The 25,561-nt window shown below is 31.4% G+C and overlaps 1 protein-coding gene across 3 annotated transcripts; it reads left to right on the top strand.

The window, feature by feature from the left end:
- Positions 1 to 37: 37 nt before the first annotated feature.
- On the top strand, positions 38 to 25,561 carry LOC126852890 (H2.0-like homeobox protein). Of its 3 annotated transcripts, XM_050598175.1 has the most exons (6): positions 38 to 349; positions 1,211 to 1,321; positions 9,053 to 10,815; positions 13,171 to 13,242; positions 21,496 to 21,641; positions 23,441 to 25,561. In XM_050598175.1, exons 3-6 carry the CDS (start codon positions 9,408 to 9,410, stop codon positions 23,915 to 23,917), a joined length of 2,103 nt encoding a protein of 700 aa, XP_050454132.1. In that variant the 5' UTR covers positions 38 to 349; positions 1,211 to 1,321; positions 9,053 to 9,407; the 3' UTR covers positions 23,918 to 25,561. The 3 variants fall into 3 exon arrangements, 2 of the variants coding, with proteins under 2 accessions (XP_050454132.1, XP_050454140.1); XM_050598183.1 differs by lacking the exon at positions 13,171 to 13,242 and having other exon boundaries at positions 45 to 349; XR_007687887.1 differs by lacking the exons at positions 9,053 to 10,815; positions 13,171 to 13,242; positions 23,441 to 25,561 and having other exon boundaries at positions 108 to 349.

Below are 25,561 nucleotides of genomic sequence, written 5' to 3'. Positions count from 1 at the left end.
TTTTTATCTATAAGATTATTATTTGATACGTGTGTTAGCATGGACACATACCAAATTTTATCGACAGAGTTGAAAAGTATATTTGGCTAAATAATTCTATTATATGATGGCGCTGTTTTGCGAGTTTTGCTGTTTTATGAGAAATTTAAATATTTGTGTAATTACCGAAAACTCGGCACTCGGTACGCGCGCGTATTTGCCCCCGAATTTCTCTCTAATGAAAACAAGAAGTATCTTCGAACGAATTTAAACAAAGAACCCGTTTTAATACCTGCACTTGATGTAATATATAAAGAAGAGATATCGGCATAATTACAAAGAAGATTGAGAAAGCCGAGATTTTATAGCCGTGAGTATAATATAATATATAATTATGTATAACGTACATATAACGGTCTATAGAAAAAAAAAGGAGAAAGATTTATGCTGTTTATGCTTAAAAAATTATTTATAAAGTATATAATTAGATATATAAAAAAATCTGTGACCGCTTCTTTAAATAAACACATTTGCAGAATATATTTCACTTTTTAATGTATGCATTCTTATGATAAATCGAAAAAAAATTGTTATACATATTGTTACACTCAAACATTTTGTTCCCGTTTTATAACGATCGAAATATTAAACAAATTTGTCAAAATTTGTTTAATATTTCGGTCGTTATAAAATTGTAATTTTTACAATTTTAATTTCACATTTAAAATTTTCCTTTTCTGTATTTACTTTTGGGTTGTTTGTCTTTTGATCTCAACTGTGTTATATGTTAACTGTGTTAACCTAGAGATATTTGTTTTTTTTTTTTTATATATGAAGAACATGTATCTCTCTCAATTTACGAATTTTTTCCATAATTCGTTATGCCTTCCAATGATTTAGAATATTATCATTTTAAATATTATAATATACTTCAAAGAGGATTCCAAAGCATGGGATCAAAACAGTTAGATTTATTATTGAACATTCTCTAGTTCAAGTTTTTGATAGATTATTTGATATATAATTATAGAATAATTGATAAAATTAATAATATTTTTTTATGCGATAATTAATATAATAATAATATTATTTAATATTTAAAAAAATAAATAGTAATAAATAATGGTAATAGTAAATGTATATATATATATATATATATATATATATATATATATATATATATATATATATATATACGTATGTAATAATACATCTTTTACTATTTTTTTAGGAGGAGAAAGATTGTGTGAATGTGGAAAAAATTAAAATGGAGCTAATTAGAAAAAGTGATTAAGGGGATAAAAGAAGTCGAGAATATCTAGTGCAGTCAAAAGAAAAAGAGGTAAGTGAAAAGTAATTTTTTTATTTAATATTTTTACATCTGTTTAATCCCAAATTTAAGAAATACAATATCTTCTGAAGCTTTTGTAGCTAAAAGTTTTTGCGGCAATATTTTTGAGAACATATTTATGTAAAAATATATTAAACAAAATCCTTCTGTTCTTCTTTTTTACAATGAAATTATTATTTTCACCAACACTGAAACTTTTTGATATAAAATTTAAATGTGATCTTTATAGAAAAAGCATATAAATTCGATTTAATTATTTGGACACTTTACAACTTGATTCAATTTTGCGTTTTATGTAATCATATTTAAATCTACGATTTTTAATCAATGATTCACGAAAATACTTCGAAATAGTTGGACGTGTTACTAATAAAAAAAAAACTTGTTTTATTTAAAATTCAAATTAATCTTTCAACATTATATATATATATATATATATATATATATATATATATATATACACACATACATATGTGTTTGGAAAAATATGTTTCAATATATTCAATAATGATTGTGTGCGTGGGTTCACTACATGCCCCGTTTATACACCGTTTACACTTGCGCTTTGTGTGAAAACATTTTTCATTATTCGGATTCTTTTGCTCACTTCTACGATCTGTTACCTGCTCGAATGTCGCCATTATAAGAAACTCACCTATCCAAGTTTCAGCAACATGGAAGAAGGCGAGAAATATTCCAATTGGCCACCACGTGTTTCTTGAGTCCAACACACACTGCAAAAATTTTTTTCCCTCCATGATACACAAAAGAAATTCGGACATTTTCGGATGTCTTCTCCGAGAGGCGGAGTCTAATGTTCAGAATAAAGTTTTGAACGGTCTACGAAACCAAGAATGGTTTGATTGCTGGATTAATCCCGTTCTCAATGAAACATCGTAAATCACGATAGGTATAGTTAATACCTACGCAGCATCTTTAGATTTTTATATAAGATAGAAATCTTTTTGCTATTCATAATTCAACTCTGTCAGTTATTCTTCAGAATATTCTTCAAATTAAAAAATATCTGATTCGCGATAAATATCTGATTTGATCCATTTTTTGTCATCAATTCCAATTACTTTATTTTGATTCATTTTTTTTGTCAAACGTAATTACTTTGTGTATTCACGTTAATATAATTACTTAATAAATAACGAAACAAAAGGGCTTAATAAAATTTAAAAAAAATTGAATAAGAAATGGACTAATAATCGGTTCCCGATTTGACGATTTCTCCCTGATGTTTTTGATCTTAATATAGAACCAAATAAATTACGTGTTCTGTGCACATGGTCAGTTTTATAGAAAATTTATTTTTCTATGAAAAATAAATTTTCATGGAAGCTGGCGCACTGCCATCCGCATCTCTTAACAAATGCAGCAAGTCTAACAATAAGCGAAACAAATTTTATTGTGAACTATGTCAACACTGATCCAAACACTTCAAGGTCAAAACTTTCTTTTTTTTTCTTTTTGATGCTTAGCGGATTGTCGTAAAATCATTTATTCTCTACAGGAGAGAATCCGAATTCTCCTGAAATGTACGGCGGCAAAACATCAATGAAATATCTCGCGTAAGTTTGATATTATCGGCAGTATATATGCAGTAAGCATGCGTCCGCATGCGGTTCACAAAAGATTTAACACCTCGAGTTTTTCGTTATAGAGACCATTGTAATGTTATAGGAATGAAGTTAATCTTAAAATTTCGAATTTCAGAATTATTTAAAAAAAAAAAATTGTTATAAAAAGTAATTGAGCCTGCCAATAAATTATTATTAATGATATACAATAATTTAATAATAAAATACAATATTCTTTTTCTGTAATGTGATTGAGAGAAAATCTTGTGTAACACATGCTATGTTCGCGCGTTAAATTATTATCAATATATATAAAATTTTCTCAACATCCCTGGGAGAATAACACAGTAACAACAATAAATTAGCTAAAGCACAATATATACAATCTTAATGTGTAACTTTCTGGTATGCGTTCCACGGAACTCGTCGCAAGAACGAGATAGAGAACGCTATTTAAAGCATCGTCATAAATATTATGCAATCGCAATTAATATCTCTAATGTGTACTTACCGAGATATCGTATATGCTGTATTGTACGACAACTGTGACATTATATAGCACGAGTATCAAATAAATCATTCAAATCATTTTTTTTAGTTTAATTCTTTGACAGTATCGAATTTCAAAATGTACAGAATTTAGCAAACACGATTTCTCAAATATTAAAGAAAAAGCATGAGTTAATACGAATTATTGCAATATAATTTAAATGTAATGTATATTTATTTTGTTTAATTATTATTTAATTATTAATATTTATTTTATTTTATTTAACAACTAGCATATATATAAAATGTGATGTAGACATGATGACAACATTTTAAGCTTTCATGAGTGCCCTCCTTTATTGATTTCAAAAAAAGGATATCTGTTCCTTAAAATTTTATCCGATACACAGTCATATATATTTTTATTAATCGAATGAAATTATCGCTTTCTTAGATATAGCGTTTTTTATTAATCATCGTGTTTCGAATCACACTTGAGATAATCTCTCGATTATATTATTACGCGCTTCCAGGATCTAATGTTATGCTCGCCGATTAAACGTTTGAACTTCTGACCGACTATAATGCCGGTGCGAGAGCTTTCCGCGGCCCTCGAGGACGAAGGGCTTTTAGGTACTAATTTTATGTAAAGTTATGAGACGTTGCGGTGCTCTGATGTGCCATCACGCTTCCCGCAGGTGCTATAATCGAGAGGTTGCGCTTCACGACCGCCCCACGCTGCAGTATAACTAAATGTTCTGCTAGGAATTTCGAGTTATCCTTTGGACATAACAGGGAGCGTTCAACGCGAAAATAAACCAACGACATTTTTGGACCTTATGATAAGTTGACGTATATCCCTTATTCATAGATTAAAAGAAATAGGGAGTAAGAATAATAATAAATCGAAGAGGCAGAAATTTTAAGAACAAAGAAAAAAGTACGGACAGAATTAAAATGCTAAGATTATATCGTCCGATGAGTTTGTAAAACGCTATTTTGTAATTTAACTTTTTTGCTCAATAATTCAAAAACGTCCAGGCGCAATTATCTCAATTAGATGCAATCTTATATCATTTTATGTTTATTAATGAATGAGTTGAAAAATATATGCATATATAAATATAAATATGTATATTTATATATGGGCGTTTTATAAAAAAATCTGCGCTTTTTGTAAATAATTTTAGAAAAAAATCTGCAATATATATATATATATAAATTAAATTGATCAACAAGTTAATTATAATAGGAATGCTACAAAAAATATCGTCATGCAATGCATAAATAAGCTGCAGCGGGCAGTCTACGTGCGCCTTCAGCGCGTTGAAGTGTTTATGGCGCCATAAAAAAATAAAAATAGAGAACATTTTTACAGGCTGATCATTAAAGCCGGCTCGGCGAGGCAACGAAGATGTCCGTCAATTAATGTCCGCGGGTTCTCGCGTAACTATAATTCCCCATTATATGCACAACATGAGAGATATATCGAATTATCTTCATTTAATCAAGTGCTTTTCATTTTTAACTTTTACGTTTATCATAAGAAATTATTCCTCCATATTTGATGAAATTTACGAGTCGTAAATTAACGAAAGAAGTTAAAAATCATAGATTAATCAAACAAAAATGTTTTTTAAACAAAAAAATTGTACTTTTTAAATGGAATTTTGATATTGCACTGGGCATGCGTACAAAGAAATAAATCAATCAATTTATTGACAAAATTGTCGGAATATTTTTCAAAACAAAATTGCAAATGTTGCATTGTTCTTTTAAAGATTACCTTCAAATACAAATTAAAAATTACCCTATATAAAATAATCACGTTAAAATAAAATATAAAATTCTCCATAACATGCGTAAACTTATAATCTATAATAAATAGGCACGTGCCGCGCCGAACAATTACATAATGATAATGCGTTTTATTATCTATAATGGACTGTTACAAGCGCTCAATAAATTTGACATTTTACACTTCAATCTATCCTTACTGTATTTATATATATTATTGGTATGATATAAAACTCTTAGTATCTACTTAAGAGTGACTTTCGGCGAGAGAAATTGACCGAAGCGTTTATGACTATCCTAGGACAAAACCCTTTAAGGATAAATCATAAAAAAGTATGATGACGAATGCAATCTTATATGATGAATGCAATCTTATATGATAAGAAAAAATCTACGGAGAACACGCAATTATAAAATCATAATGAGAAAGAATGAAGTGTTGAACATATTAAGGCGACAGAGTTCATCGTGCAACGAAAAAATTACCCGAATTGCCTTTCAACATAATAATAAAAAAAAAATAACGGAAAGAAGACGCAAATGTTTCACACAAAATAAAAAATAAAATATGACTAAAAAAGGACAATTAAAGGACAAATAAAAATGGTGACATTGGAAGAAAAGAAGTTTCGTACTTTCGAAATGAGTGAAATGCAAGCAAAAGGTTTATTTATATCAGGTAAGAAAGAAAGAAGCAGAGCGCCAGAAAAGTCTAAAGAAAATTGTAAATGAATTCAAAGATGTCCAGGTATTCAGAAAAAAGACAAAGAATAAAGAAAGAAAAAAAATTACATTATTTAACAAAAACCAAAAGAAATAAGAAATAAATTGTTCGTTTTTTAGTACATTCATGTATTCGTGAAAAATACGATAATTTCTAGATTCTAAATTTTTTTTCAATTACATATTAACTAAAAATAATGAAGGAATGTAAGATATAAATTACTTAATTTTTTTACAGCTGAGACATAATTTGTAATATTATAAACTTGTATTATATCATCATGTGTGATAATACATAAATCTCTTTTTCTAATTATATTTATCTCTCATGAGTTAATATCATGATAGAATTAAAAATTAATTAAATCAGATTTTATTGTAAGATAAATTGTTAGTTAAATACCACCACCCCCACTGTAGGAATTTTTTAAAACTCGATAGCGATCTGGAACCGAGAAACTCTAAACAAAATATTTAAAAATATTTTTCCAAATTAAATTTTTTGCCATATTCAAATCAACAAAATTTCACTTGTTATAAAGATCTTGTAACTACTTACGTATATTGAAACATATATCAAATTTGTAACGCTTTTAAGAATTTGACACCGAATGAATAATGTGTGAATAGTGTCTGTTGCTAAAATATAATGTCATACTGTGTGGTCTTACTATAGTAATGGATCGAGCAATTTATCCTTTTCCTTTTCCAAGAGCAAGAAATTGGTTTGAAACTTTATCAACAAACATAAATCTTCTTAATGGACAACCGAAAGTCTTAACAATAAACACGGAACTAAAATTCTTGTTCCTTTTTTTCCTCCTGAGTAACAAAGACTAGTTTAAACCTGATTATTTTAACTCTGCATGTAACAATGTACACATTGCAGACTTTTTACAAAATCAATTGTCACAATAAACATATGTTGTCAATTCTTTTATAAAATTTTTTACAAAATGCTTTCACAAAGCATCGATCAGAATTTTTAGTAAATAGACTAAATTTAAAAAATTAAAGTCAATGCACGACACACACATGTATATATATCTACACATATATACACAATAATATAATATTGATATAATATTTAAATCTAATCTATGCAAAACTGAAATTATTATTATAAAATAAAATTAGAATACGATTAATGTAATATGTTTCTGCATTTTTGAAACTATGAAATTTGAGATTTTACTATACGCAAAATAATGTTATGTTTTTATTATCGCAGAAATCTGTTTCTACAACAGTGCGGATGATGTGAAGTTTAGAAAGACTTAAATATGTACGTTTGTTCAGAAAGAAATGGTACCGCAACTGCTGCGCGTGACCAATTGAACTACCACTGTCCTGTCATCAAAAATAGATAGACATCTTCTGTTACTGCTTACTATCACTCATTCTCAATATACAATAGACTCTAACAAAATCGCAGCAATAAAACAGCAACAAGTGTGCTAATCCTCGTCGCACAATGATTATCCTAGTAATTACACAACAATATAATTATAATCGCCAACGTGTAATCGTTTACGCATGTTTGTTATTCCAATGTGATGAAAATATCGTATAACAAATACATAATCTTATAATCTTTTAATGCTAAATACGATTTTGTTTTCTAAATTGCTCCACACATTACAATTTTTCTTTTTTTTTTTTTTTTTTTGAGAATGTTATTAAAACTTTCTCAAATTCTCAATTCTCAAAAAGAATTTTTTGTCTCAATTCTGGTTAATAAGATATATAATTATATTTATATACTTATATTTGATTAGATATTTTAAAAGTATACATATATATAACTTTCTTAATAACATTAAGAAAGTCATTGACTTATTGATATTATCTAGGAGTAGTTTATTATAAACATAGAGAGAGAGAGACCCACTTCAACTTAAATAAACAATGATCATCGATCGTAATCATAACTGCGATAAATTTGAGTTTTCGGCTCTAAATTATCTAAGCGCTGAAATGATTTATGAACTTCTGGTACACAGTATATAACTGTTATACACATCCCAGACCATTTTGTGTATATGTGATCTTACTATGATCGTGCAATAAAATAATATATTACGCGAATACATCACTCATGATTTATGCGCTATTATGATATTAAATTATTATTTTGATAGAACATAAACTTTGAAAAAATATTAAATATGTAATATTATATTAAAAATATACATATTTTATTAATGACGAATAAAACTTTATATAAAAATGCTTGCTAATAAATATTTTTATATTTTTGTCATAACATGAAAATAGAAACTAATACAAGTCTGACTCCACAAAATACGAGAAATATAATATATATTTCTTCATTAATGCATAAATTAATCAAAGAGATTTAAAAATATTGCAGTTTTTATCGATATCATTGTATTAAAACAGAACTAAATGAAAAAAATATATAATATTAATTTGCAATGTATTATAATACATTAAAAAATAAAACAAACTTTCTTACTATATTATTTTTTTTATATTTTCAATCAAAAAACATGCTGACTTAAAAAAGAAAGAGAGAAAAAGAATAGAATAGAGAAGAGGAGAGAGAGAGAGAGAGAGAAAAATGGAAGATTAATTTGTATATCAGTATCGTTTATTTAAAAAAATTCATTGTAAAATTTGTGAAAAATTTTGATGGCTTAATATATTTCTAACAACTTAATCGAAAAATTCGAATTATCTTTTCATACACAAAATTGTACTTTGAAATCATTTATTTCTATTTCTATTTCAAGTTAGTTTTTATTTATTAATAAACGATTATATCCGAGAAACAAATTTGTAATAAATGAATAAATATATAAGTATTAATTTTTGTTTTATGATTAGATAATTGAAGATTAGAGATAAAAAATTTCTTTTTTGCCGCAATCGGCGAAACAATGCAAGTCGATACACTTGTATGGAATAAATATGGGATAAATATATAAAAAGAAATTTTTTTTATACTTGGCGTCGCGACGCTTGACAGCAAGTCTTATCAAGAGAGGTGGAGTCATAGGAGCTCCTATTCTTTTTCTCTCTCACTCTCTTTTTCTCTCTCTTTATCGCTCCTTTTGTAAACGGGCGACTCGTTGGACACCATTACGATGAGTCGTGGATGTAGATTGGTCGGTCGATGCTGCTGGTGGGAACAGAGCTTATCCGGTTCGACTAGCTGCGCCCCACCAAACTCGTGAACCATGTTAGTCGATTCATAGCAATGTGGAAAGTCCACGCGAGAAAAGTGCCAATATACGACAGAGGCTCGCCAAAGTCACATCTCAATACCGATACCGACATCGAAGGAAAACAAGTTCGTCGCATCAAACAACAACGTTTCGTTCAGTTCAAGTGTTTTATATGATTCGATTTCGTGTAGTGAACAATTTACTTTTGACTTCCGATTGCGATCTTTTTACTTAGTATCGTGAAAATATACTCTTATATTGTGTTATCTAAAACTGTAATATAAAAAAGACATGCCATCATTTCATGACGATTTTATCACGGGAGAACCGAATCTCAGCAACCTCGCCAACATGATATCGCATTATAACCAAGCGAACTTTGGTGTCACATATCGCCAACAACAACAACAGATCGCGAATAATCAACAGCAGCAATTAATAATGCAGCAAGCGCAGCAGCAGACACCGATGCAACAGGTCCAACCGCATACCGCGGCCGCGGTCGCTGCCGCCGTCATTGACGGGAGCCATTGGTATGGATATTCTCCCAGACCCATACCGGCAACACCAGCCCTGCATCCGCAGCATCAGCCGAACCCGCACACGCACACAATACCTTCACAATTTTTTAATCATGCCGAGATGCTCTCCGGATGGCCTTACTCGGCTCATTACTCGCAATATATACAATATCAACACCAACAACAATTGCAACATCTCCAACCGCAATCACAACAGCAGCCAAACTCGGCGCAGCGACGCATCCAGCAGCATTCGTTGATAGACGAGCTTAACGGCCAACATTCCTCGCCGGAGCAGAATATGCAACAACATTCGCCAGCTCAGCAACTGTACGCGCAACATCCGTCGCCGCAACAAAATATGCAACAACATTCGCCAGGCCAGCAAATCTGCCCGCAACATTCATCGCCGCACCAAAACATGCAGCAACATTCGCCACCTCAACAACTCTGTTCGCAGCTCTCGTCACCGCAACAGAATATGCAGGAACAATCGCCCCCTCAACAAATCTGTCCGCAAGAATCGCCGCAGCAGAATATACAGCAAAGTTCACCACCTCAGCAACATTATCAGCAGCATTCGTCACCGCAACAACACGTACAACAAATTTCGCCACCGCAACAACAGCAGTGTCAGCATCATCCGTCACCGCTGCATCACGTTCACCATGGTCAACGTGTTTCCTTGCCCAAACAAGAATATCCGCATCAATCGTTTGAAAACTCTTACAGACAGCAGATATTGCATGAATGGGGCATCAAACATGAGAATGGCGGAATGCCTATTTTAAATCCACATCCATCAATATCCATCAGATTAAACAGTGTAAGTGACAATATAAACAACGGTGTAGATAGTAGTATGAGTGGCAGTAATAGCACATTGTCACCTAATAATCCAAATGTGATGTACGATGTGAACGTACCGTGTACCTCTGGAAATATCAACTTGCCGTCCACATCAGCAGCCGTACCATCTACATCGAGAGAAATGCCAACTATACCATCTACATCGAGAGAAATGTCGGCCATACCGTCTACATCGAGAGAAATGTCGGCTATGCCATCGACATCGAGAGGACTACCGTCTAGGCATCAACCATGTACTTCCAGAATCACGCATGGAAGTCCCTATGGGTGGATAAAAAGATCATCGCACCAAAATCAACCGAAGCCAGGTCAGTATAATTTAAACATGTAAACATATTGATTAACAAAGATTATGTCAATTCTTTTTCTATATCTAGTCTTGAATAATAATGTCACTTTATCTAATAATATTTTAATTATCTTTGCGTGAAATTCGTTGGAATTTGTTAGAAATTGGCAAGATTATTGTAACAATATTAAAATAATAAAATAATAAAACGCATTGAAATTATGATAAAAATATTTTTCTTACAGAATATATATATAACATGATAACATAAATATTAATGCAAAATTAATTGAGCAAATATTAATTTGCATTTACATTATTAATATAGATATCAAAAACATTTATTATTTCTTAAAACATGATATAACACGTTCCATGCAAGAAAAAAAATTGCCATTTTTTATATCATAAAAAATCATTCGTCTTAATATTAATTATAAATAAATTTAATTCAATGCGTGAACATTAAATTACACGCGCCGTCGGAAACATTTTATGCCTCGATTCGTCGCTCCCTAGTCCCACTTAATTTTTATCTTATCTTGCATATTTGACTAGATGTAACACAACAGAATTTGTACGTGGGAATTATTGTAGATCAGATTTTTTTTTAATTTTAATTAATCGGTAAAAGCAATTATACTGCCTGCAATATATAGTATTACGTTAATTGTGTTGATAGGAAAATTTCATGTCACTTTATTTCAAGCATAAATCCACATATAAATTTTTTTCAAATTGTAGACTTTGTTTGCAGTCATGAGTTTGCAGAAAGTTTGCGGATATTGAAAAATTTTCAACTTTTATTTTCATTAATCTCAGATGTGTGGTTTTCAGAAATCGATGTTTGACGAAACTACTATGATATAAGATCTATTGAATCATTTTCTTCAAAAAATTTTCGGCAATATTTATTTACAATTTAAGTCCTTCTATAATCGTATACGATAAAGCCGTATTTATTGTGAAACATATTATATAGAATTAAAGCCATTATATTACACGTACCATCGCAAAACGATGATATCTGATCAAATCAGGTGAGAAAACGAAAAACAAAAGACCTATCCCCTATATGTATCGAAGATTATAACCAATAATGTAATTTATTTTCTTAGCACCGTACATACCTATTACAAATTTCTATCAGAATATTTAAAATTGTATGATATGTCAAATTGTAGAACATTAAACAGAAGCTTTAAAAAGACGTGTTTAAAAAATGTCTAAAAAAGTAGGATACCTTTTTTTCAGTAATTTTCCCAATATTTTATATAAATACTTCCAATATATTTTCAAGAATATATATTTATTGCATCTTTAAAAGATTGAAGATTTGTAGAAATATATTTTTTATTAGAATTTGTTTTTATTAGTCAATAAATTTTTATATTGAAAAAAAGAACCCGATTTCATAGACCGCTCAGTCGCTGCGAGAGACGCGCGAATTTTAATTTACTATCTTTGACAAGACTTAAAAAATGCGAATAACTAATCTTGGGTTTTAAAAGGTCGATTAAAAAATCGAGCGATTTAAAAATTGCGTAATGGAGTTTAATATATGTTAAGACGCACGTCTAACGAGAACTTCGCGCGCGATTATAAACACGTCTCGGCGGTCTAGATACGGTCAAACCATGTAAACACGGTAACAGACGAGCAAACATCTAATTGCTCTCAAATATTTGTGAGATAATCCCTCCCCTACTCTCCCGCCTTCCCCTTTCTCTCCCCGATCCGTCTGTCCTCTTGTCGTATACACCTGAATTTTTCTCCGTTTTCGAACGAAAATCCCATTCGTTCGCACGATGTCCTGAATCAACACACGCGACAAGAAAGAGTTAACTCTTACGTAGCAAAACCATCTCTCGCGTGTCTCTCGCGGCACCGTAATAATACTCGATTCATTCGAGTCGAGGTAAATTTCTTAAGCAGAAACTCTGGAACGGATCAGTTATATATCAGTACGCCAAAAGTTATTAAATGTAATACATTTCATGTATTTGATAAAGCGCATATATGCACATACAAAATACCTTTAACCCTTTTAAAAATTAAAATTTAAAATTTTAAAATTTAAAAATTAAAATTAATAAATAATTTTTGAATTAAAGTAAAGATTTCTTGTAGAATATAACTTAAACACAAAATTGTATGAAAATAAAGATTTTAATTCTACAGGAGCAAATCTTTACTTTAATTCATAAATTAATTATTATATTTTAAAAAGCTAAAATGTTTTGTGTGTGCGCAATGTCAAATTCATAAATCTCGAAATGCATTGGATTTATTAACTTTTACAATCGATCCGTCCTTAATACACATATCGATAATTTCTCATACGATGAGAGAGCTGTCATGTTCATTCTTGCAGCGTGCAACGCTGCTGACAATGCGGATTCGCCTTCGCCGATTAACGAACTCTGCTGTCGACTTGAAACTCTCGGTACGAATTACAATCGAGATCAATTGTTGTGTACGATGTTACTTTGATGTTTTTTTGCATGCGATATATTGTGCATGCGAGTACTCAATGTTGTTTAGTAGAAAATTTTGCAATAAACTTGCAGAACTAACATTATTTTAAACTAATTTGAACAGAAGTTTATATACATTATATACAAGTTTATATACGTAAGACGCGTCTAAAAAATGTCTATAAAAGTAGGATATATTTTTTTAGTAATTTTTCCATTATTATATTAAAATAATATCTCCAAAAATACATTTTTTTTTTTTTTTTTGAAGGAAGGAATATTAGAGAAGCTGGAGGTACTGAAAAGAACTGCAGGAGTAACAATATTAAAAGAAATGTTAAAAATGTTTTCAATAGCAATGGAAAAATAAAAAATATTTCTATAAAACCTATAGGTCCTCTATTTAATTATTTTTCATTCATATAATATATCATATAAAAGATCGAATGGTAAAAAGGTTGATCAATTACACACAGTGACAATATTAATAAATATTAATTAATCGTGGCTCGAGAGAATCATTTATTTGCGTGAGAACTTTTCTCGAAGTTTCACCATTCATCTCACTTTTCTAATCATTGTTTAGCTCAATTAAAATTTTTTATAAGCAGTATCTCGCGACCATTTTCTTAGAAACCATTTTCTTAAAAACTGAAATAGCCATTTTTTTTTCCGAACAGCTTGTTCTGGAGTATCTTTTCTTTCAGAAAAGCATCAATTTCTCTCCATCCTTTTACTCAACTAAAATTAGTAGGAAAAATGCGTAGGAAAAAAAATATCTCCCCATCATGTTCCCTCCCTTGAATCCTGCTGTCCTTCGGGCTCCAGAGCTATCACGTTCTTTCCACATTCTCTATTCCTAATTTTCTCTTTTGTTACATCTCTCTCTCTCTTTCTCTTCTCTCTTATTTGCATCTTATTTGACGCGCGTGCAGCAAGTACACGCTTTAAGTACCTTAAAACGAGCGTGCGTCCCCTGTACCTTCCAACGGCTATTATCTGCATTTTATGGTTATATTGCAGGTAGAAGCGCCGCTCGGGCAGAAGCCTCCTTTCCTCATGACAACAGTCTGCTCGCATAATGCACAGAAATGCGAGGCCGTCGTACAATCTCGAGAGGAATAAGGCGCTTCTTCTCGTGCGCGCTTTCTCGTTCGCGAATCGCGCGCTCGTTCCGTGAGAGCGATCCTGCGATGGCAGCACGCGATTTCTACCGGTTTTATGACACCTTTCGTCTCGCCGCGATCCCTTTATCGTATCGACGCTTGTGCAGTTGAAAGCATCACACGGAAAAATTTATTTTAATTATCTTTGAGGGCGGTTTATTTTGAAAAATCAAACTCTTACGGATTTATAAAAGATATTTTTATCTAATAAAAATAAATGTAGTTTTGATTAAAAATGAGTTAAATTTGTGATATTTCTTAAAGCGATCAGTTGTATAGAGACATCACATTCATATCTTGACTTTGATTTTTTCTTCTCTTTTCTCGCCGACTGCCTACAAACGGCATATTTTCGTTTTTTATCAGCCTCAGATTGAATAAGAGAAAGTAAATGCCTATCAATAAATGTCAGATGTTCTCTTGCATTTATTCTTCTTCCAATTAATTTCTCATATTAATTAATAGTTTCTCTGTTCAATTAAACTCTGAGATGAATCCAAATTGATTCCATTTTCAGAAAACTTGAAATTTTAGGAGAGAAATGAGTGAAAAATATGAAAAATACGATATCTATCGATTAAAGTTAAAAAATTAAATTAAGTTTGTTATCTTTGGAAAAAAAAAAACTCAAAACCTATATACGTTTACCACTTTCAAAGAGGTAAATGTAAAGAAATACCGATTATTATTACTTTTTGATAAGCGATTATGGATAAATGATCACTCGTGCTTTGTTAGAAAATGTAATTGCCTTTGTCACATAATTTTCAGGACATATAGTTTTTACACGTTATCTGTAATCTTTTGTTCGTGTCAACATCTTTGTCAAAGAAAAACTCGACACATCTTATTGTAGTAGAACCAGAAGCGTGAAACAGGACCGCCCACCATATCAGTGACTTCCAATTATGGTTAAATGTTTGGGCAACAAGTCCTAAATATAGCTGATGCAGAGGAAAAGAAAGATGAACGGCGTACAAAGATCTGCAGATTTCAGCATATATCTACCACTCTATTCACGTCGAATGGTGTTTTCATCTTTCTGTATCATTTATCTTTTGTATTTTGTAAAGCTTCGCGCTAGGTTTCCTTCGCAGGATGTCATTCGAAAAGGACTTTTTTTTTAGTTCTCCCAGTGCATCCTTCTATTCTCCATTGGATCAGGTAACCGTCAATTTGCAGCATAACTAATCGTTAAAAAGGAGAAGCTGTTGAGTACGTTTATATTTATGCGCATGCAACATAATTCTGTGCCTCCACATTGCTACCTTTTTTCTCTTTTTGCCTGCCACCAACTATTTACGAAAATCACATGTACATCGCGCATTGATTTTGTATTAGCACATTGTATGCGGGTTCGAACTGACCTATAACAATGTCGTCTCTGTCAGTGATCTCTACACATAGATAATGGAGAATAGAAATTGACGAATCGTCGTAAAGAGAGATTGGTCCAACATGTGTTAGATACGGAGCAGCTTCTCTGTAGGGATGACGCGCTCTTTGTTACTCTAATATGTTACATTCAATTTCTTTGTCTCTTCAACATGGTACAGAAACAGCATCCTCTAGGCTCGAGCACAGTTTAGACAGAATTCTTACCTTACTTGCGTTTCTTCGTATTTATAAGTATGTTATATTAAGTTTACTATTATACATATAACAATAATAATAATTTTATTGTTACTAATTTAATTATTGATATAAACATTATTTAAAAATATATTATTGTACATATTTTATTAGTAATTTTATTACTATTATATATATATGTATGAATACATGTATGTGTGTGTGTGTAATTTATCTAAAAGAAAATGATTATATTATCTGCGTTTGTGCCACTTATCTTTATATAATAGATTTTGTATTCTTAAATGTTTTCTTTATCTCTTAATTGATATAAGTATTGATCTCATCATCAGCCTGTATATATGACTACCGAATTAATGTCCAAAAATGTTAGGCTTGCTTGCATCGAAAAACAATATTTGCGCATTCAAATATTATTGAAAGGATGAAAAATAACGAAAAAATATAACGATATTGCACGAAATATTATAAATGAAAAATCTTGGTGGCCGGAGATGTGAAATATGTGTATATATGTATACTATATATACACACACACACACACACACACACACATACATATATTTCATGCGACCGCGAGCAGTAGAAAATCCCTCCTCGCGTACGCGGGCCATTTGATATGCGATATACAAATGCGAGATGGCACAATAGAGGTAATTGTGACGCCGCTGACGAATGGCACCCGCGCGAGTCGGCGCACATGAGTCGTGGCGGCCCGCGCCGACACGAGAGATATCGCCGGGGGTTGTCAAACGCCCACAGGAAAAGCGGGGCACGCGCTTTTGCCATTTCGCGCCGCGAAATGGAAGAGCAAACGCTATAATGGGGTGGCAACGAGTCCCAGGAGCATCGTTTCTTCCGCTCCCTCTCGCTGCGCGTCTTCCGTCTCTGTCTCTTTCTCTCTCTCTGTCTCTCTCTCTCTCTATCTTGCTCTTCTTCATTGTCTCGTAGCGATTGTCTCTTTTTCATTTTTTCTTTCTCTCTCTCTCTCTCTTTTTCTCTCTCTTTTTCGTCACGCTCATTCGCATTTTGCACGCGGATACTCGGGAGAAATAGCTCGGCTGGATTGCCGAGGCTGCTCGTTCAAAGACAAACAAACTATGATGGACCAATGTCGAATCAGCCGACACTTTTGGAAAAATTTCCATGATGCTTAAAAACGCATAGGATTAAAATATTAGAACATCGCGACGATAAATTAAAAACGCCTTCCGCGTTAATTGTTGATTAAAATATTAATTTAATTAATATCTTGATTGTATTTCTCACAGAGATTACAGGATATACATATAGACTTTGCAAACAAATAAAAGATTCCTTTCTGTAATTCTATATAATCGTAATTGAATATATATTAATATAAAAAAAATTATTTTAAATATATAATAATATTTTTACATAAAGTTTGACTTTGGCTTTCTCGAGGGTGATTCAATCATAGAAAGATCTAAGGAAGAATGCAACTAACGTATATATTTTTGTGCTTACAACCGCATTATTGAGAACATTCGGTGCATTGCGTACGCGCGACACGTCATCGAGACCCGAGTAATCGTAGGTGCTAGTCCCGATATCGGTGAGATGAAAAACGCCGACGATAATCCTTCCCGACTGACTCACACGCTCGCATGCGACTCGTGCATGCGACGAAAAAATACCGGCTCGACACTCGCCCCTTCCGCCCCCCCCCCCTCCCATCAAACAAGAGCCCACACAATCCGCAAACTATCTGAGGGTAGGTTCCAGCGAATCGAGTCTCTTCAGAATGTAAAAAGTTGTAACTTCGAATCGTACAAAGTTGTCGCGTTAACCGTGTGAAAAAGTTTTCCAGAAACTAGAAACGTCGATTCTTTTTTTTTCAAGTCCTTTATTTCGAGTGTATTAAGGAGAACGAATTCACCTTCAATGTTAAATGATTTTTATTCTTTTCATTCTTTTTATATTTCATATATAAAATTTGTCGCGTATATATTAAATATTATATTTCTTTTTTTGTTTGAAAATTTTGATATATTACTTCCAAGCGCGCTGCCAAATTATATTGTTAATTTGTCTTTTATTATCGTTGTAATGTCTAATATCGATTTTTTACTTAGGCAATTTTTTAAATCTTAATAGATGATACTAATAATTATTTTAATCATGATTTTATTACAGAAATTTTACGCAACAAATTGATTATGCGCAAGCGCGAACATTTTTTTTTCTAGATATGTGAATTATCTGATTTATTTCTTATTATAACGCATTGGAATAGTGTAGCTTCTTTCGTCTCGCGATAAAAAAATTGATTTGAAATTGCAAAAAAAATTATCTTTGCGAATGTGGCGTGATGAATCCCTCCCCCGTCACTCACATACGAAGAATCTATCGCAATTAAGGCCAGTACCGCGTACAGTTTGAAATTTTTTTTTATTCGATTACAATCTTCAACGAGATAAAGAGTCTGCCTTTTGATAAGGTTTAAGGATATTTCATGTTTGTTTACGTGCATCAAGTTGCGCGACATTTGCTCTTAACGTTTCAAATATTTACACGTCTAACAATGTGCAGCACATATGACAAAAAAAAAGAAATAAATAAATAAAAAATAAGGAAAGGAAAAATTCGAGCTACATCTTGGGATATCGTACTGACAAAACTATAGCGAACTATAGTGTGTAATATTTATTTTTCGTTTATCTCTCGTGTATAGCACTTTATTTATATAACAGAGATTTAACAGAGAGAGAGAAACCGATTATTACGTAATCAATTGTTACAAAAAATTGGGAAAGATTTCTTTTAAAATATTCTCTCGTTTATTATCAGATCTTTCGTTTCTTGAACATATTATTCATAATCCTTCTTTTTTAGAGAGAGAACGATGAACTTTGTATGTATAAGCGTATTTTTTTTGACACAATTATTAATTTAATTATATCTTAATACGGCAAATAAATTATGATTGAAACAATGAGTTATATTTCGGAATCGGAGCTGGGATGATCGAAAGCCGGATAAGCGACGGATAAGATGTAATGATCGGTAGCGAACGCTTGTCAATTTAGTATACAATGTGTTCTCTCTTATACAGGATATACGGCAAAGATGTGATTCAAGCATTATCATAGATATGGAGAGCTCGAAGTACCCGCGATAACGATCGATCTCAATCTGTGAGTAAATGAAAACTCGAAAGCCGACAGTCCGTAATATATTGCTGGGTGTTACATTTGAACAGATTATACGTAGATTTGACAATAAAGGCACGCACGCCAATAAGTATCACCGCGAAATGTCAATGTGCGTTGTCTAATTCTGTAAATCCTCGATACTTACATTTGTGCGAAATTATTCTTGCACGGCGTTGTGCAAATAAGATAATTCTTTCATACGAAACAAAAATGTATAGGTATATAAAACTTTATCTTCTAAAAAAGTGTGTGAAAGTTTTATATCTCAAAATTCATGATTTTCTGAAATGTCTTTGTGTGTGTTCATTATTTTTTATTTAGTGAAATATTTTTTTCGAGTAAGAAATGTAGAAAGTTTCGATGTGATTATGTGATATATTCTCTGTTTTATTGCAAAAGTTCGGATTTCCTAGAATTTTCACCGTAAAAAACATTTTAAAAATGTATCCATTGTTCAAATTTTTTTCTTTCTTACTTTCTTTTTTAATGTCTCAAGGATTTTGTTCTTTGCCGCCATATTATCAAAGAGAGAACAAGAGGGTGCAAAAGAAAAAAAACCAGAAGAAAATCTGTTGGAAGTAAAATCTGCAAAATTTTAGCTACTGATATTTCGTAAACTGGCGGACAGTCAATTTGATTTTTTGCGAATACTTTTCAAGGAAACATTATAAACTTCATTAGGATTTCTTTCAACAATTCATCGTTTATTCCACTCTATTATCTGTCGCTCGTGGCATCCTCGTCACAAGAACATCCTCGAGGGCCGAGTTGCCAGCCATGTTGAATTCACCTGGATCCATGCCTGAGATGTGTACCGTCGAAAAGTCTATCTCTATAAGGTCGCCGCTTATTCGTATGCCACGAAGGCCTCGGTGTCCCCTTATCGAGGAGTGGTGGATTAACGTGCACGCCTTTGATCTCGCCGTCGGGGCCTTATCTAATCGTGTCCCTCTCTCCCGAGACATCTCTCGCGCCGTTCCCATCCCTGTCTTTCTCGATTCCTCTTTTTCTCTCTCTCTCTCTCTCTCTCTCTCTCTCTCTCTCTCTCTCTCTCTTTATTCTGTATTTTGTGCGCGCGTTACCGTCACGAACGCGCCACGTCGTAAGAAACGCATTCACACCGTGCGATTGCCAACGCACTTTTTTTCTTTTACCGCTTTCTGACGTAGCTTGACGCGTCGCCATTACCTCTTTCCTCTTTCCTAAGAAATATACATATAATAAGCGCTCCGCGTTACTCATCGCGAATCGTAAATGCTCTCTGTTCATCTCTATTCATGCCATTGTTTCAGGCTACTTTTTTATGTGCGCTTGTCTCTTTTTACATTTATATAATTACTATTATAAAAAAATGCAAATTTTAATTCTCGTATATATGTACGTAGATTGTATTCTACTTTGTTTTATTCCGTATTCTTGGAATATTTCTTATGTGTTTAGCGCATGATTGTTTTAAACGCAAGCTATTGATACGATGAATGTGTTACTGATAAGCATACACTCAATTAAATTCATAATATTTGAAACTAAATTGATTGGAATGCGAGAATGGAGTATCATATGAGGCAACATTAATAATTTACATGTTTTTTTTTTTTGCTATCTAGTTAGTAGTATTTTTTTCGGACAATTGTTTCATAAATCTGGGATAAACAATTAAAATAAATCATAATAATCATTTATTGATATAATGAGTATAAATATACTAAAGTATTAAATTAAAGTAATTCATGTATTAAAAATAATTAAGATTAGAGTATTACATGAATATAAATTAATATAATTTAACGAATATTTATCATAGCTTTATTTGGTAAAATCTTGAAACAATTGTCCACAAACTATTTAAATTATTATATTATGAAATTATTATATGCAGCGCATGTTTACATTCAAAATTTTAGAATTTACACGCATTTGTTCATCTCAGATGAAAACTCTTTGCAGAAGAGCTAAATTGCAAATTACAGCTGCCTCTTTCTTCTGACTGATATTAATTTTTTTAATTAATTTCATAAAAAAAAGTTCAGCGAAGGACAATTCTTTTTGTATTGTCGATTATAGTCGACGCGGCCGTCGATCATAGTCGCCGATAATACCAAAAAGGATTAATCCGTCATGAAATTAATTACGAAACTTTGTCTCTTTGCTCAGTTAATGTCACCACGCAATGTATGTGCTGAAAACGTTATCTCTTTAACGTATTATTGACAAGAGAATCAGTACGATAGATATTAACCGCGTAATAACGCCGACTCTTATCTCTTCTTCTTCTTCTTTTTTTCAGGAAAAACTCGCACAAAAGACAAATATCGCGTGGTTTACACCGACTATCAGAGACTGGAGCTTGAAAAGGAGTTTCATCTGAGCCATTACATCACTATCAAACGTAAAGCCGAGCTTGCTCTTCAGCTCAATCTCACGGAACGGCAAGTAAGTATAAATCCCACTCAAATTAACGTTCAACCTGTGTGATGTTCTCTAATAGCTTCTTTTCGCACCATTCCTGCGAACGCGTATTAAGATTATTTTAGCAGAAATAACAGCCTTACATCACAAAGTAAAAGAAAGAAATAAGAAAAGGACAATCGCATAAAATTATCTATAGATTCTTTTATATATATATATATATATATATATATAAATCTATATAATCTTTACATATTTTATTAACAAACAGTTAAATGCAACAAACTAATAATTTTAAGATAAATTATATAATTTAAGAAATTAATTATATGTAATTATTTTATTGAATTATTATAAAAGATGCGTCCAAACGTTCCAGCCAGATTTTGAGATTTTATAGAAAATTTAATTCTGAATAAATAATATTGAAAATTTATATAGTCTATATATAATCTAATAATATGGTTTATTCTGATTATTTATATTCTTTACATAAAAACAGGTTTATTGTAAAAAATTTTGCATTTATTTATGTGTGTGATGTATATACATATCACAATTATTATAAAATTTAAAGCGATATTTTTATAAAACGTATCACACTTCTTAAATTGTATCAACATAAGGTTTTTTAGATTGCACAATTTGAAAACTTATGTTTAACATATTCGCTACCACGCATCTAGCTTATCAGAATATAGATTATATCTACATTTATTACTGATATAAAATAATATTAATATATTAATATTGATATGTTATTTAATAATTATTTTATATATTAAATTTTTTATTTATTAATATGTAATATGAATTTAATTATTAATATACATAAATAAAAAACGAATTAAGAGTAAAACACAGAAAACAAGGCATATAAATAATAATTATTTTTAAAAAAGTGTCTTTATAATTATTAACCAATTAATAATGATTAATTATTAATAAAAATTAATAATTTATTTATTATTAATTATTTACAATATTATAATAATTAATAATAATTATTAAATAATTAATAATTAAATTATCAATATTTATTAATAATTAAATTATCAATATTTATTAATAATTAAATTATCAATATTTTTTAAGACAGTTACTTATGTGTCTTGCGTTTGACTTTGATTAGCCTTTTTCTTATTGCATTTTACATAACACAAGTATATAATATATAAACATCTTAAGTTCCAAAAAAGTAAAATAATAACAAATCATATTATTCATATACAAAAGGCAGAAATGGTGTACGCAATATAAATAAAATATACATATACAGGGTGTCTTGCAAAGATTGTGCCAACGCTCGTGAGCAGGTAGAGCATAGTAAACTGAAAAGAAAAGTTCTTTATCATTTTTTAATCTAAGCTTTCTTTTCGTTGTTATACGATGTTAAAGTTAACTAATCAGCTCCTGTCTATACAGAAGAAAGCCGTCTCCTTACTCCGATCCTCGACGTCCCTCCTTTGTTTTCCGTTGTAGACAGGCGCTGATTAGCTAATTTTAACATCGTATAACAACGAGAAAAGAAAGCTCGGATCAAAAAATGGTAAAGGATTTTTCTGTTCAATTTACTGTGCTCTACCCACTCATGAGCATTGGCACAATCTTTGCAGGACACCCTGTATATTATAAATACACACATATATATATAAATACATATTTAAAAAATATTAATATATATTATCAGAATGAGAAAGATTGCACATTTTTAATTTAATAATTAAAAAGAAATAAGGATTATGAATTTCTAAAATAGTCACAAGGATAAAATCACGAGACGATCAAATGCAATCAAAGAACGATTCGCCTGAATGTTGCAGGTAAAAATATGGTTCCAAAATCGACGGGCAAAAGAACGCAAGCAGATGAAGAAGCAGGAGGAGCAGCGAGCGAGGGAACAACAGTTGAGGCAGCAGGCAACGGCACAGGTAGCCGCCACCGCCGCAAACGCGAACGTCATGGATGCGACGGCCGGCGGAATGGCGAGTTACTCAGGTGGAGAGATGGGAGGGATGCTAGGCGGTCTGATGCAGGCCAACGGCAACGGCTCCTCTTCATCGATGACCATGCCGATGCCTATATCGCAGGCAGCGTCGCACCTGCCATCGTTGCCCGCGTGGATGTCAGCATCATCGTCCACGTCCGCGCAATCTTCGCAACCCGTACCTCCGCAACCCTTATCACAGCCGTCGTCCCTATCGCAATCTACATCTGCGTCTTTGCATCCGTCATTACAACCGTCGGAAATAATAGCTCTGAATACGGTGCTCAATAATCCACCGCACTCGACACCGTAATAGAGTCGAATATCACAGAGCGCAAAGAACGCTATGTTATCCTTAGGATAAATGGTAAAATTCGTCCAAAACAAAAATAAGAAGTAGGATAACGATGGATTGCGATAGAAATAAGTTGGCTCATTGCTTTATTCGAATTAGCAAGTTTTATATAAATGAAGTCAAAATAATTTGTAATCGAATGAGCCAATGGGACGGCTGTTATCCATCTATACATTCTTCATCAGTCTGTGATAAGCGACTGTTAGATCAAGGAATCGTTCGTGGATTTATACATACATATACTATATATGTATACATATAGATTGACAGATGTAAATAATATAAAAATATAGATACATGTGTAAATAGATAGATAGAGATTATAATAGCTAGATAAACGATTTGATCTCATTAACTTTTTTCACGTTCACATATCCACGACGATTCTCATTGACGTGAGTCGCATCTCGTTTTTATTAATAAATTAAAATTTGTCAATAATAAAAATTTTACAACTATTTACGACATGTTTCCAATGCATACTAAAATCTAACTTGCGAAAATATTTAAAATCTGTACATAAATAGGATAAACAATTAGAGATTATTATGATAATTATATCTTAATTAATAAGATAATTAATATTTTAAGTGATTGTTATTGTTTATATTTAATAATTTAAATAAATATGTGCCAGTGCGCTGTGGCGCATCCAACTTAATCCACTATATGTTTTACACCCAACTCTTTCCACAATTAAATTATTATAAAATATTCTAACAACTGAAAGTAGATGTATACATATAATAGACTGCATGAATGCCTTCATCCACGCTTCTTATACTTCTACTATTGCAATATATGTAATATTGTACCTGAATATTACTTGTTATTTCTCTGTAATATTCGCAAGTTTTTATACGATTGCGTATAAGGGTAGCGTAAATATTTGAAAATAATTAAGTTATCCAAAACATACGAAATGATAGATAATAAAGGTGATAGAAAATGATTCTTCAATTGCAAAAAAAGCATTTTACCTCGTAGACGAGATAGAAATACACTGTATGGTTACGACCTATTATCCGCATTTATATATGTTATTTCTATGTTGATTATAAATTAACTATAATTATTTATTGGTTAATTATAAAATAATAATTATTATTATTTATATATTGACCGTAAATTAAATAAAATTGTACACATGATATTCGTGTAAAATTTTATTTAATATTACTACAAATGTTAATTTATTAATTTTTTTAACAATTTTTTTCAAGTAACTCATATATCCGGCGATACTTTCTTAAAGCGCTAGGCATCATTTAATACAGATGCAATGCTTATAGCGAGATTAGAGGCTGTCATTATAAACACATTTTATTATATAGAAACGCAAAGAAAAGATGCGTAAAATTTAAAACATATTTGAATATTTTTTGTTTTAATCTAAGAAATCGAACAGTCGCAAAGCAAGGCTACAATTGAGAAGTCTTCTCAAGGAAGTATCGCCGGACACATATTATTTAATAAAAGTTGTTCAATTCAACAAGATTTATACAAATATATGTACATTTATACAAATACATATATTATTGTAATTATTTAGGCATTTCCAATTAAAAAATTAATCAAATTTGAGTGAAACTCGAATTGATT

This window comes from Cataglyphis hispanica, chromosome 1 (genome assembly GCF_021464435.1).
Source record: "Cataglyphis hispanica isolate Lineage 1 chromosome 1, ULB_Chis1_1.0, whole genome shotgun sequence".
Lineage (NCBI taxonomy): Eukaryota > Metazoa > Arthropoda > Insecta > Hymenoptera > Formicidae > Cataglyphis > Cataglyphis hispanica.
The sequence above is the reverse complement of the archived record's forward strand: the minus strand, read 5'-3'. Positions and strand labels throughout refer to the sequence as shown.